General features: G+C 35.6%; 1 protein-coding gene and 1 long non-coding RNA gene across 3 annotated transcripts in view; both read right to left on the reverse strand.

Annotated features, from left to right (window-relative positions):
- LOC117327005 overlaps nt 1-4,137 on the reverse strand; it is a 98,566-nt gene extending 94,429 nt beyond the window's left edge. Inside the window, exon 1 of one of the 2 annotated variants that reach the window (XM_033883815.1) lies at nt 3,679-4,137. In XM_033883815.1, the coding sequence (XP_033739706.1) occupies nt 3,679-4,040 (362 nt within the window). In that variant the 5' untranslated portion in view covers nt 4,041-4,137. The remainder of the gene's footprint in view (nt 1-3,678) is intronic. The other variant, XM_033883814.1, reaches the window with a different exon arrangement.
- A 305-nt stretch (nt 4,138-4,442) lies between these two features.
- Nucleotides 4,443-21,334, reverse strand: LOC117327006. The gene is made up of 6 exons (XR_004532558.1): nt 21,292-21,334; nt 14,601-14,683; nt 12,989-13,088; nt 12,079-12,189; nt 8,305-8,404; nt 4,443-4,658 (listed from the first exon to the last, which is right to left on the reverse strand). It is a non-coding gene; the product is annotated as an uncharacterized LOC117327006 (long non-coding RNA).
- Between the last annotated feature and the right edge of the window lie 655 nt (nt 21,335-21,989).

The following is a 21,989-nucleotide window of genomic DNA, read 5'->3' on the forward strand; positions in this document are numbered from 1 at the left end:
TGTATATGGAGACTGTCACCAGATGTAGTGTGTCTCAGTGACTGTCTACTGTATATGTATAGGGAGACTGTCACCAGATGTATGTAGTGTGTCTCAGTGACTGTCTGCTGTATATGTATAGGGAGACTGCCACCAGATGTATGTAGTGTGTCTCAGTGACTGTCTGCTGTATATGTATAGGGAGACTGCCACCAGATGTAGTGTGCCACCAGATGTAGTGTGCCACCAGAGTAGTGTGCCACCAGATGTAGTGTGCCACCAGATGTAGTGTGTCTCAGTGACTGCTGTATGTGTGAAGTGTAGCTGCCACTTAACCTGACTATATAACACAATATCAAATGTGGAAAATACATTTTAGAAGCATGGAAAACTAAAGACTCGTTTAACCCAGAGAAATCAATATCCTTTCTCACGCACAGTTTAGGATCTGCCATTGTCAGTGGTTAAGAAAACATCTTATGCCTACATCACAAGTCATGCATTACATAAACAAAATACGTGCTTCCGCCATCAAATTGATCAAATGATTTGCTGAGGTGCCTAAAACGTCCCTCAAATTTTGGTAAAATTGCCTTAATTTTGTATATACTAAACCCTTCCAATTTCGTCCTCTTTTCCTTTTCTATTGAAACAAGTGATCCCAAAAGGATCTTCAGTTATTCTATTCTATGCAGGAATGATCTTTTCTCTACTTTCCCCTCTTTCCTCATTTTCTCTTAACAATGTGATAACAATAAAAACTTTCAAATGCAACCTAAAAAAAGGTCTAAGATCTTGTTGAGAAATAGCGATAACAAACTTGAACTGCCTGTTGGCCATTTTCTTTTCCCGGACAGACTCAAAACTGATTGGGTGCCAAAAGGGACCAAGGGGAACCTACACATGAAGTTTGACAAATATCTCTCCAGGGTGCTCCTGAAGAAATATTGATAGAAAAGTAATCAACTGTCAAATTCCAACACGACTGCCTGTCAGCTATGTTGCTATATGTATTCCTTTAATCAGACTCCAAATTGAGTTGGCACAACTTGTGACCAAGGGGAATGCATATACATGTGAAGTTTAGGAAATATTACTCAAGTACTTTGTAAGAAATAGCGATAGCATTCTTCAACTGTCAAAATACAAGTTGGCTGCCTGTCAGCCATTTTGTTTTCCCACCAAGACTCAAAATTAAATGAGTACAAGAGGCCCAATGGGCCTGTATCGCTCACCTGGCTCTACAGCAAATTTGCAGTTGATTGAGGTCATTTCTACAGATACTATGCTGATAACAACTTTATTCAAATATCAGAGTAAGCTAGGTTTATTCATGTCAATATATTTTTTAGTCCTTCATTCCAGCATACTATTGGCCTAAGATCGGGTCTTGGCTCTTGGCTCTAAGCATGCTACAGACAGGCCCAATATCAAGTCCCTGGGCCTCTTGGTTATTGAGAAGAAGTCGTTTAAAGATTTTAATCTATTTGACCCAAGTGACCTTGAATGAAGGTCAGGTCATCTATCTGACCAAACTTGGTAGCCCTTCACCCAAGCATGCTACAGGCCCAATATCAAGTCCCTGGGCCTCTTGGTTATTGAGAAGAAGTTGTTTGAATATTATAACCTATTTGACCAATGTGACCTTGAATGAAGGTCAAGGTCATTTATTTTATCAAACTTGGTAGCCCTTCACCCCAGCATGCTACAGGCCCAATATCAAGTCCCTGTGCCTCTTGGTTATTGAAAAGAAGTCGTTTGAAGATTATAGCCTATTTGACCCATGTGACCTTGAATGAAGGTCAAGGTCATTTATTTGAACAAACTTTGTAGCCCTTCACCCCAGCATGCTACAGGCTTAATATAAAGTCCCTGGACCTCTTGGTTATTGAGAAGAAGTCATTTGAAGATTATAGCCTATTTGACCCATGTGACCTTGAATGATAGTCAAGGTCATTTATTTTAACAAACTTGGTAGCCCTTCACCCCAGCATGCTACAGGCCCAATATCAAGTCCCTGGACCTCTTGGTTATTGAGAAGTCGTTTGAAGATTATAGTCTATTTGACCCGTGTGACCTTGAATGAAGGTCAAGGTCATTTATTTGAACAAACTGTACTCGGGAGTTACACAGGTGAAAATGAGAGGTTGTGATATTTACCTGTTATCATTCACTGACTCTCTGTACTCGGGAGTTACACAGGTGAGTATGAGAGGTTGTGATATTTACCTGTTGTCATTCACTGGCTCTCTGTACTCGGGAGTAACACAGGTGAGTATGAGAGGTTGTGATAGTTACCTGTTGTTATTTACTGGCTCCCTGTACTCGGGAGTAACACAGGTGAGTATGAGAGGTTGTGATAGTTACCTGTTGTCATTCACTGGCTCTCTGTACTCGGGAGTAACACAGGTGAGTATGAGAGGTTGTGATAGTTACCTGTTGTTATTTACTGGCTCCCTGTACTCGGGAGAGTTACACAGGTGAGTATGAGAGGTTGTGATATTTACCTGTTGTCATTCACTGGCTCTCTGTACTCGGGAGAGTTACTGTAGACAGGTGAGTATGACAGGTTGTGATATTTACCTGTTGTCATTCACTGACTTCCTGTACTCGGGAGAGTTACACAGGTGAGTATGAGAGATTGGGATATTTACCTGTTGTCATTCACTGACTTCCTGTACTCAGGAGAGTTACACAGGTGAGTATGAGAGGTTGTGATAGTTACCTGTTGTCATTCACTGGCTCTCTGTTCTCTGGAGTTACACAGGTGAGTATGACAGGTTGTGATAGTTATCTGTTGTCATTCAGTGGCTCCCTGTTCTCTGGAGTTACACAGGTCAGTATGAGAGGTTGTGATAGTTACCTGATGTCATTCACTGGCTCCCTGTACTCGGGAGTTACACAGGTGAGTATGAGAGGTTGTGATATTTACCTGTTGTCATTCACTGACTCTCTGTACTCGGGAGTTACACAGGTGAGTATGACAGGTTGTGATAGTTACCTGTTGTCATTCACTGGCTCTCTGTTCTCTGGAGTTACACAGGTGAGTATGACAGGTTGTGATAGTTATCTGTTGTCATTCAGTGGCTCCCTGTTCTCTGGAGTTACACAGGTGAGTATGAGAGGTTGTGATAGTTACCTGATGTCATTCACTGGCTCCCTGTACTCGGGAGTTACACAGGTGAGTATGAGAGGTTGTGATATTTACCTGTTGTCATTCACTGACTCTCTGTACTCGGGAGTTACACAGGTGAGTATGACAGGTTGTGATAGTTACCTGTTGTCATTCACTGGCTCTCTGTACTCAGAGAGTTACACAGGTGAGTATGAGAGGTTGGGATATTTACCTGTTGTCAGTCACTGGCTCCCTGTACTTAGGAGAGTTACACAGGTGAGTATGAGAGATTGGGATATTTACCTGTTGTCAGTCACTGGCTCCCTGTACTTAGGAGAGTTACACAGGTGAGTATGAGAGGTTGTGATAGTTACCTGTTGTCATTCACTGGCTCCCTGTACTCGGGAGAGTTACACAGGTGAGTATGAGAGGTTGTGATAGTTACCTGTTGTCATTCACTGGCTCTCTGTACTCAGAGAGTTACACAGGTGAGTATGAGAGATTGGGATATTTACCTGTTGTCATTCACTGACTCTCTGTACTCGGGAGTTACACAGGTGAGTATGAGAGATTGGGATAGTTACCTGTTGTCATTCACTGGCTCTCTGTTCTCTGGAGGATAATAGATGTGGGAGAAGCTATAGCTTGAGTAGGAATTCTGACCCATGTTATCATTCCAGCAGTAGTCGTCAACTGAACTAGTGTTTGTGCCATCCTGGCTTTCTTCAGAACTCTGAGTCTGTACTCCATGTTTACCCCCCAACACAATAGGTTTACTTATGTTGAATGTCCCGTTTGGTTTACCCATATCCTGTATTCTACCCTGCTGAAGTTTGTCTGGAGCATTCCTGGCATTACATTTAGCACATGAACCAGTGTGATCTTCACAAATACAAACATTGCCTTTTTTATACTTGTTTACCATTACCAGGAAATCTAAAGCCATCTGTCACGCTGTCTTTGTTATCACCAGGAGTCTGCTGGCCACTCTCAATGGCCGCCTGAAAACTTTGACTCCGACACCGAGGGTAATGCACCATATCATCAGAAGCATAATTCTGATTGGCTATTGCTGCATTGAAGCTCAGCCTCCGCAGTTCATTGGCTACTGGAGTGAGCATGTCACATGTCCTATTGTCGTTATGGTCAACTATCCTGCTTCCATCTGTATATCCCTCTGTTTGTCCATTCTCTCTGTCAAAGCTACTGGATGAGCTCTGGTACACTATATCATCACTCTCCCACCTAATTGTCTGAAACTCCTTCCGTCGTGTCCGTCCATCACAGCTTTTGAGGGTGCTAGTACTGAGATCAAGGTCAGCAGCGCCTGATGTACTTGAAGAACTCACAGACTTACAGAGGTTTGTCTGTGAATAGTTGTTGTTACTCTCTGTTGATGTTTGACCCTGTGGAGGACTGCGATTGGAGCATCCCCAACCATTACACACATGGTCTTGACATTTACTGTACCCCGACAGGTCCATCTCAGAGCTGGCTATGTATGGCCTTTTCTTGACACGATGTAGGGGCTGGTTACCATTGAAATAGTCAATGGCAAGGGCCTCTGAAATAAAGGGCAGAATTTTGTTAATGAGTTCCTAGAAGTTTACAACAGAGAATAAAAAGTAAGTCATTTGAAAACATTGCAGGATTCAATCTTCATGCACTCTGAAAATGCCCAGAAATCCAATGGGTTCAGCCTCGATAAAACACAGTAATTCAATGGTTCAGCCTCAATAAAACACAGAAATTCAATGGTTCAGCCTCAATAAAACACAGAAATTCAATTAATTCAGCCTCTGATAAAACACAGAAATTCAATAGTTTTTGCCTCTGATAAAACACCAGAAATTCATTGGTTTCAGCCTCTGATAAAACACCAGAAATTCAATGAATTCAGCCTATGATAAAACACCAGAAATTCAATGGTTTAGCCTATGATAAAACACCAGAAATTCAATGAATTCAGCCGCTGATAAAACACCAGAAATTCATTGGTTTAGCCTATGATAAAATACCAGAAATTCAATTATTTCAGCCTCTGATAAAACACAGAAATTCAATGGTTTCTGCCTCTGATAAAACATTAGAAATTCAATGATTTCAGCCTCTGATAAAACACAGAAATTCCATGGTTTCAGCCTCTGATAAAAAAAACAGAAATTCAATGGTTTCAGCCTATGATAAAACAGAAATTCAATGATATTTAAATTACCACAAATCAATGGTTTAAGACCCTGAAAATCGAAATTAACGGTTTAGTCCCTGGAACTTAATGGAATCAACCACTAAAACAAAAGAGAGTGGAAACATCTGAACATTTACATCACAGACGTTCAATAGTTTAAACCTTCGATAATAGCTGGATATCGCATGATTATGTAAAAACTTTGACAAATCATTGTAAAATATGTGGAAAAGCATATGACAATATACAACAGAAATGAAATTGGTAAAAGATTTGAAGGAAGAACAGCAGTTGAAAACAACATACAATAGCCAGGAAAATAATTTAACTTACATAAGTGATGTTAAGTCAACCAATTGTGCTGAAGAAATCAAACCTAAAATCCTTCACAACCATACATTCATAGACAAGAGTTTACCAGGGAATCAATAATCTTGAAATCAAATCCACATGGTGTCTTCGATTTGAACACAATACCAGGCCTTGTTCAATATCTACCAGAGATGTTATGTAATTAACTTGTATTGAACACAGCCATAACATTGCTGTCTCTCAGTGCATGTGATGCAACCAATGATATATATGGGGCTATAAACACCATTGACTTTCAATATTTGAAAATTTCATTAAAAGAACATGCAGCCCTCAGCAGTTTTCTAACAAGACTTGGATCAATATCATTGACCAGCATGATGGTGTAAAATGCCTATAAAGAACAAAATTAAGACTTCTAGCAAATAATTTGATGCCTAAAATAGCTAACAAATCTATAAATTACAGCGTAACACTATGAATATGTGTACTTTTATATTTTGTCGGAAAGATTATTGGGGAAGTTGCGACAAAGACTGTTAAAGGTCAATCATGTGTAAGCGTGAGGAGACATCAACCCACTCGAATCAAGACAGGCTAGCATAGAATTGATTTTCACTGTCAGCATGCCACTCTGTTCCCTGTGCTTTCTTCACACAAGAGGCCCTATGGGTTCTTCAGAAGAATTCATCGGAATTATCTAATGCTGACCCCTTTATACCTGTAATCTTGAAAAACTACAGGCTTTAACCAAGGAATCTACCCACCAAATAACTGATGCTAGACCTTTTGGTAAATCAGAAGTAATAATAAGTGTTCCAGCAAATCTGATCCCTGTGGCCTTGATGGTCATTTCTTTTCATAGACTTTATTGTGCTTGTCCATAAGACACCTATAAGCCAAATATCTTGATTCTAAGACTTTTAAAAGTTAACAACAGAGAGATGATGGATGGACATTGGGCAAGATGGGCTGATGAGAACCATAAAACTGAAAAAAAAAAAAAAAAAAAACACATCAAACCAATGTGACTTCATCTGCTTTCAAAGATGTATTTCAGAATCTTATAGACTTTTCCTGAAATTATATATATTTTGTACCGAACAATTACCAATGAAAATGAACAAGGGATTACAGACCTGGATCTAGACACTCTCCCCTGAATGATTTTTACTAAATCAATATTGAATCAATGTCAGACTTATATTTTCTCTACAACCTGTTCTCTTCTTAATGAAAATCAAGAGGAATCTAAATTATGAAATTTGAGCAATGTTTATCAGAAATTTCTGAGAAATAATCAAGGTGTTAAAATTTTAAATGTCCCTCTTCCCGTCGATTTTGATTCCCTATCAGTATCAAAACATCTAGGGACCAAGGGGAATTAAGTATTTGGAATCTGAGAAAGATCCATGAAGAACTTTTTAAGAAATAGATTATGATTACAAATATCAATTGTGACTTAATATGTTGATCCCCTGTTCTGATGACATAATTCTGTGTATATTAAGAAACTCTATATATATCTCAGTGTTCCGACTTTGTTTATTGCGTCACGTTATTGTAAACTGATGATGTCATCACAAGTGATGATGTCATACATATCTAAGCAACGTACAAATAAACAAATGTTCAGCCCGCCTGAAAAAGCCTGAGAGGGCAGAAAGGCCTAGTGGCAAAGTCTTGTTTTTTTTTGTTATTTTCTTTACCTCAGTATATATACAAAGTTTCTGTTCTAGTCTAAAATATATAACAGAAATATCAACTGGTAAAATTCAAAATGGTCGGCCATCTTGTTTTCTGATCTGAGCTATGGGCCACCAGGTGAGCTATTAAAAAGTAAGGTTTGTATGTTTTTTGTTTTTTTGTTTAACGTCCTATTAACAGCCAGGGTCATTTAAGGACGTGCCAGGTCTAGAGGTGGAGGAAAGCCGGAGTACCTGGAGAAAAAACCACCGGCCTACAGTCAGTACCTGGCAACTGCCCCACCTAGGTTTCGAACTCGCAACCCAGAGGTGGAGGGCTAGCGATAAAGTGTCGGGACACCTTAACCACTCGGCCACCGCGGTAAGGTAACCACACCTTCCAATAGATTTTGTAATTATTTTGTTGCATTTAATAGTTGCAATGTATTTTTATTGATTTGTCATTGAATAGAAATAAGAAGGCCAATAGGCCTTAACAGTTATATGAGTTCTGATAGATAGTTTATTTTTTTATTTTTTAAAAACATGACAATAGAAATATCATTCAAAGTGTTGAAGAAGAAAATCAACCTGCTTTAGCCAATAGCTACAGCAACAAATTTAAGACTGGAATGTATTTTATTCTAGTATTTCTCTGTGTGAGGAAGGAAATTGTGAAATTATTAGCAAATCCACCACTCCTTTTTGGCCCCGCATCTCAGCATATAACAATCAAATGTTCCGAGCATCTAACTATCTTCTAATGCATATAATTCCAACCTATTTTGTATTTCTAAGTGAAAATGAACAAAATGTACCCGAAATGTATTATTTAAATAACATAATAATTCAGTTCAGTTCTACAATATGCTTATACAGAATATGACTACCATTTGTAAAGTTGTTACATGCTATATAAACACAATTAACCAGTAGGATAGATGCTGTCATATAATATAATGAAATTTACATTTCTTAGAATAGAACTGTTTACTTTTCATTATAGAACACAATCTGATACTCACCCACAAGCGGAGAGCTGGAATTACTACCAGATAAGGTTCCGAAACAGCTACATGTACTGTGCTCAAGAGACAGATGGTCAGGCTTAGATTTACGGCTTGTCTGTCAAAAAATAAGTATTTTCTTATATATTTCCTGATATTTCTGTAACTCATGATTGTAACATCAGCAATATACATGTAGTATTCATGCAGTCCAGCATATTTATTTTCGTACATTCATATTTTTTAATATAACTGAAGTAAATTAACAGATTGGCTCATTGATAGGTTGATGCACTCACCCACTTTCTGTAGAAAAGCACAGTGAATACAATTAATCTGTCCAGGGTTTTGTGAGCTGTTTATTTTTAAGTTGTCAATTTCAGCCTTTGACATTTTACCCTGACTGAATCTTATCAGGTCTACATGAATTTGGATTATAGTAAATCACCACAACAATTAAAAATTGAAAATGAATCCAGACAAGTCTTCTGCTAAAACATCTTGCGGTCAAACTGTTCCGCCCTCAATAATGATTAATATCATGTCCTAACAACCATTTCATTTGTTTCTGACCAATTGCTTGGCTGACATTGACTATTACTACAATGACATTGACTTAAAATAATTATTAAAAAGACATTGACTATTATTTCAAAGACATTGACTATTATTACAAAGACATTGACTATTATTACAAAGACATTCACTATTATTACAAAGACATTCACTATTATTACAAAGACATTCACTATTATTACAAAGACATTGACTATTATTACAAAGACATTCACTATTATTACAAAGACATTGACTATTATTACAAAGACATTCACTATTATTACAAAGACATTCACTATTATTACAAAGACATTGACTATTATTACAAAGACATTGACTATTATTACAAAGACATTCACTATTATTACAAAGACATTCACTATTATTACAAATACATTCACTATTATTACAAAGACATTCACTATCATTACAAAGACATTCACTATTATTACAAAGACATTCACTATTATTACAAAGACATTCACTATCATTACAAAGACATTCACTATCATTACAAAGACATTCACTATTATTACAAAGACATTCACTATTATTACAAATACATTCACTATTATTACAAAGACATTCACTATCATTACAAAGACATTGACTATTATTACAAAGACATTCACTATTATTACAAAGACATTTACTATTATTACGAACACATTCACTATTATTACAAAGACATTCACTATTATTACAAAGACATGGACTATTATTACAAAGACATTGACTATTATTACAAAGACATTCACTATTATTACAAAGACATTGACTATTATTACAAAGACATGGACTATTATTACAAAGACATTGACTATTATTACAAAGACATTGACTATTATTACAAAGATATTGACTATTATTACAAAGACATTCACTATTATTACAAAGACATTCACTATTATTACAAAGACATTCACTATTATTACAAAGACATTGACTATTATTACAAAGACATTCACTATTATTACAACACTGACTATTTTTACAAAGACATTCACTATTATTACAAAGACATTGACTATTATTACAAAGACATTCACTATTATTACAAAGACATTGACTATTATTACAAAGACATTGAATATTATTACAAAGACATTCACTATTATTACAAAGACATTGAATATTATTACAAAGACATTGAATATTATTACAAAGACATTCACTATTATTACAAAGACATTGAATATTATTACAAAGACATTCACTATTATTACAAAGACATCAGCTATTATTACAAAGACATTGACTATTATTACAAAGACATTCACTATTATTACAAAGACATTCACTATTATTACAAAGACATTCACTATTATTACAAAGACATTGACTATTATTACAAAGACACTGACTATTATTACAAAGACACTGACTATTATTACAAAGACATTGACTATTATTACAAAGACACTGACTATTATTACAAAGACATTTACTATTATTACAAAGACATCAACTATTATTACAAAGACATTGACTATTATTACAAAGACATTGACTATTATTACAAAGACATTGACTATTATTACAAAGACATTCACTATTATTACAAAGACATTCAGTATTATTACGACACTGCCTATTATTACGAACACATCAACTATTATTACAAAGACATTCACTATTATTACAAAGACATTCACTATTATTACGACACTGCCTATTATTACGAACACATCAACTATTATTACAAAGACATTTACTATTATTACGACACTGCCTATTATTACGAACACATCAACTATTATTACGAACACATCAACTATTATTACAAAGACATTGACTATTATTACAAAGACATTGACTATTATTACAAAGACATTCACTATTATTACGACACTGCCTATTATTACGAACACATCAACTATTATTACGAACACATCAACTATTATTACAAAGACATTCACTATTATTACAAAGACATTCACTATTATTACAAAGACATTGACTATTATTACAAAGACATTCACTATTATTACAAAGACACTGACTATTATTACAAAGACATTCACTATTATTACAAAGACATCAACTATTATTACAAAGACATTTACTATTATTACAAAGACATCAACTATTATTACAAAGACATTCACTATTATTACAAAGACATTTACTATTATTACAAAGACATCAACTATTATTACAAAGACATTGACTATTATTACAAAGACATTGACTATTATTACAAAGACATTCACTATTATTACAAAGACATTCACTATTATTACGACACTGCCTATTATTACGAACACATCAACTATTATTACAAAGACATTTACTATTATTACGACACTGCCTATTATTACGAACACATCAACTATGATTACGAACACATCAACTATTATTACAAAGACATTGACTATTATTACAAAGACATTGATTATTATTACAAAGACATTCACTATTATTACGACACTGCCTATTATTACGAACACATCAACTATTATTACAAAGACATTGACTATTATTACAAAGACATTCACTATTATTACAAAGACATTCACTATTATTACGACACTGCCTATTATTACGAACACATCAACTATTATTACAAAGACATTCACTATTATTACAAAGACATTCACTATTATTACAAAGACATTCACTATTATTACGACACTGCCTATTATTACGAACACATCAACTATTATTACAAAGACATTCACTATTATTACAAAGACATTCACTATTATTACAAAGACATTGACTATTATTACAACACTGACTATTATTTCAAAGATATTGACTATTATTACGACACTGCCTATTATTACGAACACATCAACTATTATTACAAAGACATTCACTATTATTACAAAGACATTCACTATTATTACAAAGACATTGACTATTATTACAACACTGACTATTATTTCAAAGATATTGACTATTATTACGACACTGCCTATTATTACGAACACATCAACTATTATTACAAAGACATTCACTATTATTACAAAAGTAAATTTTACACATATATGCTGCCACAATATTCTTTTTTCTTAAACAAAGAAATAGCATGTATTTTCCAAAGAGGTTTCCACACTTTCCCACTCTTTATCAACTGCAAGGCGGAACATAGAAACCACAAAATAAGTGTATATTTTATAGATGCTGATGATCGATGTTTCTTCAAGATCAAACTGTGAGAAAAACTTGTAATATGTATGCTGTCATCAATATATTACATGTAGTTAAACAAGAAAAAGGAATCCCTACTAAGATATCCAGAACTGCCTCTCGCTTCTCGAGCTGTGCCTTCAGATTCTGTATCTCCTGTAAAATCTCGTTACGAATGTGAGATTGACTTTCAGATAAGGACACCTCTTTCTGAAAACAAACAGAAGAATCTAAAATAATTAACTTTCCTTAAAATCAATATAATGATATATCAACCACAGTATCATGCAATGTGTTAACAAGAGGCCCAAATGGCCTGCATGGCCCATCTGAATAGAAAAACACATTCGTTTACGTTTATAACGCAAATATTTTTCCATGGTACCGATGGAGCCACCTCTCAGTAACAGAATCAGTCAACAAGTTTTTTTTTCCAAATATCATCTAGCTTTCTGATTCCAAAGATATTTCAAAGCAATTATGGTAAAAAAAGAACTTAGCCTTAATAACCAATTTTGAGTTCCTCTATTGGACTCTGCCCTGATCTGCTTTTATGGGGATAATCAACAATAGTCAGTAATAGCTAAAGAATGTAATGCTGCAGACCAAATTTAGTCAAAATGACTTGAAAACACCAAAAACAAAAACACACAAAAAAAAAAAAAAAAATCTCCTAAAAAGTTTGAAAACTGAGGGTGAGTATCTACATGTAAAGACAAGATCAACAAGAATCAAATACATTTGTGAAATATATCAAAGTGCCACTCAATAAAAAAATACTTTTTATCATGGTCATTAAGCTGACTATCAAAGACGTCTGTTAAAAACTACAAGAGGAGATCTCCAAACGTTACAACAAACAGACAGACGACGCCATGCCAATAAATAATAAACCTGTCAAATTTTGTCTGGCAAATAAACATCTGTACGACAAGCTTTTCATATATATCACTCTAGAAGTCTGCGATTGGTGACTTTGGATAATATGTTGATCCAAAACAGACAGTACCTGGTCATCAGAACATTCCTTCTCCACATCTTTGTGCACCAGTCGCCAGATCTCCCTTCAGGTCCAATTCACATTCCAGCTTGCATGCGGATAAATTCTCCTGTAACAAGAAGAGTACAATATTTTCATCATAAACAAAGCTACATTACTACTAAAACTGTATGGATCATTCCTAGGCAAGTTTCAACTTAATCCTTCAGGTGGAGCTCCTGAGAAGTGGTTTAAAATATATTTTTCAAGATGGCATTCATGGTGGCCATCTTGAATTTCAAACCAACCTGTAAAAATAACAAGACGCTGTCAGCAAAATATCAGGATCAATCTAAGCAAATTAATCTAAATCCCATCGGCAGAAATAAGTGAGAAGTTTAAAGTAGGTGATTTCAGGAAAACCATGATTGCAGAATCATGTTACAAAATGGCTCCCATTGTTGCCACTTCAAAGTTTTGATGAGTCCCATGGATAACATTAACAGTTTGTTGGCTTCATATCCTAAGCATCCCCACCATTTTTCTACCTCAATGGCACCACCCAGTGGAACTTGAGAAGTTTGAAATGTGTTGTTCAAGATAGTGGCTATCTTTGATGTCAAAGAGACCCAAAAAATAACAACCATATCAGGATCATTTCACAAGAGTTTAAGCTGAATGCCAATCATTAAATTTGAAAAATTAAAAAAGAGGTCCATGGGCCTTAACAGTCACCTGAGATTTGAAATATTTCAGTTAATTTACTTGACCCTTTTAGGCCAGCCCCACCCATCAGTCGAAGGGGTCAGTCAGGGCCAACATGTGCATACCATTAAGCTGCCATCCTTTACTATTAATGTTAACAAAATTAGAATTAATTCCAATAGAAATCAAACAAATGATAGTCCCAGGGTCATGCAATTCACAATTTTTGTAAAGCACCTTAAGACCTTTCCATCTATGAAGAGTATTTTATTCTAACTTATTTGTGTCTTGAGAAGAAAAATTTTGAAATTTCAGTCAATTTGATCCTTTTTAGCCTCAGTCAGGGCCAACATGTGCATACCATCAAACTGTCATCCCATGCTGATAATGTTAACCAAGTTAGAATTAGTTCCAATAGAAATCCAACAAATGATAGTCAAAAATGTGATTTCCCTATACAGGTATAAACAATAGTAAAGTTTACCCCCTCCCCATTGGCAAATGTGAGCCCCAAGATCATGAAATTTACAATTTTGATAAAGCACTTTGAGACCCTTCCATCTATGAAGAGTGTTTGATTCCACAAAATCTGAGAGCAGAGAAGAACATTTTTGAAATTTTAGTCAATTTGGCCCTTTTTAGCCCCGCTCCTAAGGTCCCTGGGGGGGGGGGGGGGGGGGGGGGGGGGATGTATGGGGACCATATAACTCACAACTTCACTGCCAAATTTCATTGACTTTGGTTCAGTGGTTACGGAGCAGTAGTTGAAAATGTTAATTGTTTACGGACGCACAATGACGGACAAAAGGTGATTAGAATAGGTTACTTCGTCTCCGGTGACCTAAAAAAAACTTCAGATATGGAATTATGACACACAAAACATATGATGGCTATAGGTGAGAAGGCCTAATATTAATAAGTCAAAATACAAACTGACCTCCAGCTGGTCACAATGTGTATTCTTGATGTCAAGTTCCTCCTGACTGTGACTCAGGGCGTCTTCTAGGTCTCTCACCTTGACTGTAATGTACAATGTGATCAGGATTAGTTCCATTAAATGTGTAACCTTGTACTGAGGTAATGATTAATTATCATGCAGCAATCAAGATTTTTCATCATATACTATACCAGGATATTTATATTGGGGAAAGAAGTAATTCTAACAGTGTGGATATGAAAAATGTCAAATTTACAAGGCAATCCACCCCTTTGTCAAGACACAGCGAATACAAATATAATCACGTAATATATAAACAGTAAAAGAAAATACAATAAGATACAGTAAGAGTAATATTTTTGGTAGTAGTTGAAATAACAACCATGGACACTGCATGCAGTTCCGTCACCTCAATTTTAATTTAGGCTGCATTTATGAGCACATAGTTGCATTCAAGATCACATGACATGAATTTTACACTATTTTGATCAACATCATGTAAATGCTTCACATTGCAGTATGGATGAATCAAACAGATGGAGATTCTGATTGACAACAACTGCATTATCATGATGTCATATTATGGCATTATATATGTTTTGATCTTCGTCAGAGCATGGCTTTGTACTGGGTGTCAGATGGATATGTTGCGAATCAATCAGAATTGAATTTGAAGATGCTGTTCTTTCAAATGAACTTACACAGAAATGGGTAAAAATAATGCATGTATTTATTAAAGAAAGACAAAGTCCAACATATATATAAATGTAAATATAACAAACGCTTGTTAGATTTTATTCATTGTCAATATATCCAGTGGTACCAGCTCCATGGAAACATTATTTGCAATAAGGCCTTTGATTGGGCCCAAATTTCAGTCAGAACCAAATAGCAATATATACATTTGACCATGTGACATATGGGTCCAAATTAAAAATAAAACATTTGTAAACCATACACAATTATGATTTGTGAAAGTTATTTCTCCATGAAATTTTTCTTTCGTTTAGAAGAAGCAGCAGCAACAACAAAATTGTCAAAATGGTAGCCAGCTCAGGAAAACACTAACTACATATCACAGCTCAGAAAAACACTACTATATATCATGATTATATGACTATAAATTGGTTCCCTTCACCCAAGGATGTGTCAGACCAAATACAGACCAAATCCTTTCATTCCTACAAAAGGAAGATATATAAAAATTTGCTGTTTTGCCCATATCGGGCTTAGCGTCTCAGGCCAGCAGGGAACATGACCCATTATCTATTCAAAATTTATTGCCCTTTGATCCCCTAAGGATGCTTCTGACCAAATTTGAACAAAATCTTGTCATTTCTACAGATGTACGGACTACTAGATAATAAATTAGAGTCTCACCCTCAGTTCAATAATGCCCCAGACAAATGTATCCCAAATCCATTTAGTCGTTCAGTACTAGTAGTGATTTAAAGGATTTGTTGACGGATGCTATGCCATGGTATAACCTCAACGGGCCTTCAGAAATCGTTTATCACAACATTTATAGCAAATATGATAAATGCTCCTTTCTTAGTCGTTCGGTGGAATATTATGTCTATTAAAGAAGCAATAATGTGCAATAAACAACATTTCCAGTCATATCCACCTGAAAATTATCTCTTACCAAATATCACAAAGTTAGCAACACAACCTAAAGCATTCACATTGCATGTGCCTTACCAGTTAAGTATAAACATAATGAAAATACATAGATACCTGTGTGTTATAATGAATTTAACAACAGCATTATTGACATCCAGCAGTGGTCAGAGCAAATAGTAGTGTGCAGCCACGACATATGTGGAAAGACGAAGGTGTAAAGATGGAGGGACTATTTTGGATATATTCATTATTTTCAGTTTCACTTGTGAGCATATTTTATTTTGAGAGAAATTTTGGTGGATATTCAATGCTCTATAATGACCTCAGCTTAGTGATTCGTTTATTTTTAGGTGGTCAATTAGGTCAGGTAGTGCTGAATACTTATTACAGGTATGTTTTTGCAAACTCTGCATCAGCATTGGAATGAAAGTGTTCCTAACCATCCATGGCCACTTTATAGGCTGGGAGGAGTGTACTCATCTCCAAGCAGAGCACGAATTAAAATGTCGGCACTTCCTATCATACAATGACAGGAATATATTGTTATCATAGGGGAATATCTCGGAAGCGATTTCTAAAAACTGAAACTTGACTTTTTCTTTTCTTAAATCTCAATTAGAAGCTTTTGAGCTTACTCTCTCCGATTTAAGGTAGTTTGTGGAAGAGCCAGTTAGGTCATAATCGAGCTCCCTTTAATATCAACTACCAAAGACACAGTGTAGACCCATGATAAAAAAAATAGTCACTATTCTACTGCTAAATCAATCAATTCTTACAGGATGATGAATAATCAATCACAATCTTCTAGTATCAGAACTTTGCACATTAGCAAATTTTACTTGAAAATCTCATCTGTATCATCAAAAAATACTGAAGTCTGCTTTACATTGGCATTGTCTACTGATCTCCCACCAAGTATGGGCCAGACAAATTGGTTTTCCAAGGAAAATGGAATCTGTCCTGCATGCAAACACGATCAATATATTACTCACCCCCATCTTCAAATGTTTTGTAGGCCTCATCCCATGACCAGAGTTGTGTACCAGAACACTGTGATTCAGGACCTGTCTCATCCATCAACACACTCAAATTGACTTTCCCTCGTGTTATCAAAAATGAATCACTCCTTCCATTGTAATCAACAATGATGTTGTGTTTGATTCCACCTTTAGCATCTATGGTACCTGTACCACAGTCAGCACAGGGAAATGGTTTTACTCTAGGCATTAATCAACACAGGGACTTTGTGTTCTTTCTGGCTTCAATCAACACAGGGACTTGTTTTTACTCCAGGCACCACAATCAACACAGGGACTTGTTTTTACTCCAGGCACTACAATCAACACAGGGACTTGTTTTTACTCCAGGCACCAAAATCAACACAAGACTTGGTTTTACTTCTGACATCAATCAACACGGGACTTGGTTTTACTTCTGACATCAATCAACACAGGACTTGGTTTTAGTTCTGACATCAATCAACACAGGGACTTGGTTTTACTTCTGACCTCAATCAACACAGGGACTTGGTTTTACTTCTGACATCAATGAACACAGAGACTTGGTTTTACTTCTGACATCAATCAACACAGGGACTTGGTTTTAGATCTGACATCAATCAACACAGGGACTTGGTTTTTCTTCTGACCTCAATCAACACAAGACTTGGTTTTACTTCTGACATCAATCAACACAGGGACTTGGGTTTTTCTTCTGACCTCAATCAACACAAGACTTGGTTTTACTTCTGACATCAATCAACACAGGGACTTGGGTTTTTCTTCTGACCTCAATCAACACAAGACTTGGTTTTACTTCTGACATCAATCAACACAGGGACTTGGTTTTTCTTCTGACCTCAATCAACACAAGACTTGGTTTCACTTCTGACATCAATCAACATGAATGAACACAGGGACTTGACCTTATTCTAGGCACAATCAACACAAACAAACAAGACACAGGGATTAAGAAAATGAGTGTTCTGTTGATCTCTGGTGTCAACACGGAGATTTCACTTTCCTTGCACGTCAGATTGTGACAGTGTCAACATCAACTGTCTTCCATGCGATACTGATAAAACACAGGAATCTCAATATTCTAGCAAATGATTAATCACCAGCTTAACCAATACTTGACCTTGTCAGTAGAGTCAATGAAAACATGTCCAAGAACACTGGAGAAAATCCACACACTGATAGGCCAGTAAAACCAAGACATTTGTGTAAGACCTACGTCCTTTGGTCAGCATTGAATGAGTCTGGTCTGCTATCTGTACACTGTGTCACCAGAAAAACAGGCAGATTGATCAATATTCATCTATAAAACATTCCCAAGTATAGCTTTACATGTCTGCACCTTCTGATGAACACTTCAGAGAAAATGAAATCTTTCATGAGTCACCTTTAGCATGAAATCTAATTCTACCTGAAGCTTCATAATCCCAGTGGGATCTTGGCGTTCACACATGAATGATCTTTATAAGGTCTACATAAAACTTTTCCACTTTATTACTGGAGAAAAGGAAACCTACATCAGAAATTTGAGACAGAACTCTCTGAGATATAGTGATAACAAATTTAACTGTAAAAAAATCAAAATGGCTCCAAACTGATTATGCTCATCTAAGGACCACGAGGAAACTAGATAAATATCAATCTTCAGAAATTGCTTTCAGTAGTTGACAAGAAATAGCTTCAGAAATTCCCTTCATTACTTAAGCTTCAGAAATTCCCTTCATTACCTGGTGAGAAATAGCTTCAGAAATTCCCTTCGGTACTTGGCAATAAATAGCTTCAATAATTCCCTTCAGTACTTGGCAAGAAATAGCCTCAGAAATTCCCTTCAGTCTTTGGCAAAAAATAGCTTCAGAAAGTCCTTTCAGTACTTGGCAAGAAATAGCTTCAGAAAATCCCTTTAGTGCTTGGCACGAAATAGCTTAAGAAATTCCCTTCAGTGCTTGGCATGAAATAGCTTCAGAAATTCCTTTCATTACTTACATACTAAACTTTAAATGACAAAAACTAAGATGGCACATGTAAGCCATTTTATTTTCCTGATTAAGCTCAAAATTAAAAAGGCATAACTACAGGGATTAAGGGGAACATGCATATTAAGTCTAAAGAATATATATAGGTACTTGTTGAAATAATGATAACATGATCTTCAACTGGCCAAATCCAAGATGGCAACAGGAGGTCTATAGCGCTTACCTGGATATTTTTGTGAACATGAAAAAATGCTTTACTCAGTTTTGGATCTGGTACTCGCGGGTACCATGTAATGTAGTCAACACTTCAACAATTATCTTTCTGGTTGCAATTAAGAGTTGAAGCAAATTAAGTTGAAAATTGACATTTGAACTGAAAGTGAAGGGTGTAATGACCCAATCGTAGTACACTGCCCATCACTAGTGGGTGATGAGTATTATATGACTAAGTTTTATCAAGATATAATTAACTATTCAAAAGTTATGCCCCAGACAAGATTGTATAGAACAACATCAACAAAATATTATTAGAACCAGGAGAACAGTACTAATACAATATGTTTCCCTTCATTTGAAATTATTTGTCACAATGAACCATTGACAGAGCACTGCACATCATCTATGGGTGATGAAGGTCACAACACAGCAACTTTCATCACCAGACAAGAAATTATCCAGAAAATTTTAGGTCAAGGTCACAGTGCACTGCACATATCTATGGACGATAAAGGTATACAGCAAATTTCATCACCGGACAAGAAATTATTGAGGTCAAGGTCACCACAGTGACAGACAGTGTACAGCATATCAGCTTTAGGTGATGCAATTATACTACAAGATTTTCAATATATCTTTATGGTTTAGAAGTTATGGCCCAGACAAGGAATCATTTGAGAAACCAGAAGAACCAGTATCAATATGACTCCTATTCAGGAGGAAACAAAACAAGAATTTTTTTTTGGAAAGATGGACGAACAACAGAGGAAGAGCGATCTGAATAGCCCCAATTTCTGATGATTGATAGAGGGCTAAAAACACAATACAAGGACTATATCCAGCTTAGGTTTCATTTATGTTTGCATTTCTAGGCTTGAAATTATGCAATATTGTCATTTCATATGCATGAAGCAATTAGTATCATCCTCATAAAATCAGAAAACCAAATAAAACAACTGAGGAAGCCATAAAATGGCAATTAACACTTTGTTGGCTTCCTTTCCTTCATATCCCCTATCAAATGTCTGCACCTTGATGGCCATGGCAGCCATATTGGATTTCAGACCAGCCCAAAAAGTATGAAGTCTTTTCAAGACATATTAAGATCATTTCAGGCAATTAAGATCTGATCTGATCATAAATCACACTAATGGTACTTGAGAAGAAGTTGAAAATATAAAAAGCTTACGGGCAGCGAAAAGCTGCATGGCAACAAATAAAACACAGGGGCTATTGGTCTTCCTGACTTTTCGGGTAAAATAAACTAAAAACGTTTGTGTAATTTCCAACCAAAACAAAAGCAAAGTGAGCTTGGGGCCCACACAGATATACACCCATCCCCTCATGATTGAGTGTGTGAAATCTGAGGGGTTTATGAGACATCTTGTGGACACAATTTTTCTTTTAAAAGTTGTCAATTGCCATATAAATTTACCATTTACCTTGACATACAACATGTACGTTCACCAAACTCTGTTCAGGAGTAGAAATTGATGGTGTGATGCTATGGTGCAATTATTATCTAAATTTGTTCAGGGGTTCATAACTTAAAAGTGGTCAAGTACAACCTTTGACCTTTAACCTTGACTGCATGATGATCAAAATCTAATTGATAAATGGCTCAATGGGAACAAAACAGGCTAAAAATAAGAGTCAGACAGTAATGGCTATCAAATTTTTCAGCTGTCATGGTTATCAAGCTATTTTTGTTGTTATATGTTAATTTGTCAACAATTATTATAATGCAATAGATTTTTATAATTGTTGATTTTAACATCAAAATCTGCAACACAATGAATTTGGATGTCATGTCTTTCCATCAAATCATATATATGCATAATGAAGTTATCGGATTACACTTACTTTCTGTCTTCTGGCATTTTTCTTCCAAACAGAAATTCTCCCTGCAAAAAGAACAAACAGGTCAATTCATTCGCATTTTTATTTCAGAGATTTTGAGAACTGATAGGGACAATATGGGTTGATTCAGTAAAACTTTCATTCCTTCTGTGTGATACCAAAGTATAAATTGGTGTGGAATATGGCACTTTCCCTTCTGGTGGCAGACAAAATGAGAGGGTTTTCATAATCTATAAAAATAACTTGTAATGTCACCCATCCTCTCCTAGTTTCATTTGTAAAACCATTTCTGGATATCTGTTTCCATGACCTTTTGAAAATGTTTTTCTGATTTATAAGGTAAATTTTAAAAGCATAGATAAGAATAGATAGGAAAGGCTGAGCCTATAAATGGTGTGGTTTTGGGTCCAAAGATATTTTGCTTGAAGGAATTATACTGTTTTAAAATGCAGTTGTGGATTGGCTCATGAATCATTCTGCCCTAGAGGTGTTTCTTGGCACTTTGGTTATTTGAAGTGTGAAACTCTTGTTTTAAAAACGGAGTAAATGTGCTGGGTTAGCAGTGCTAGTGTATTGGCTGCACACGCCATGTGTACCACAGGCTAAATGTCATTAGAATTTATTTCCCTTAGCTTAGAGATGATTATAAGTGTAACAGTTTTAAGTGAATTAGAATTCAAGTAAATTAACCACTGTGTATT

Source organism: Pecten maximus, chromosome 5 (genome assembly GCF_902652985.1).
Source record: "Pecten maximus chromosome 5, xPecMax1.1, whole genome shotgun sequence".
Classification (NCBI taxonomy): Eukaryota; Metazoa; Mollusca; class Bivalvia; order Pectinida; family Pectinidae; genus Pecten; species Pecten maximus.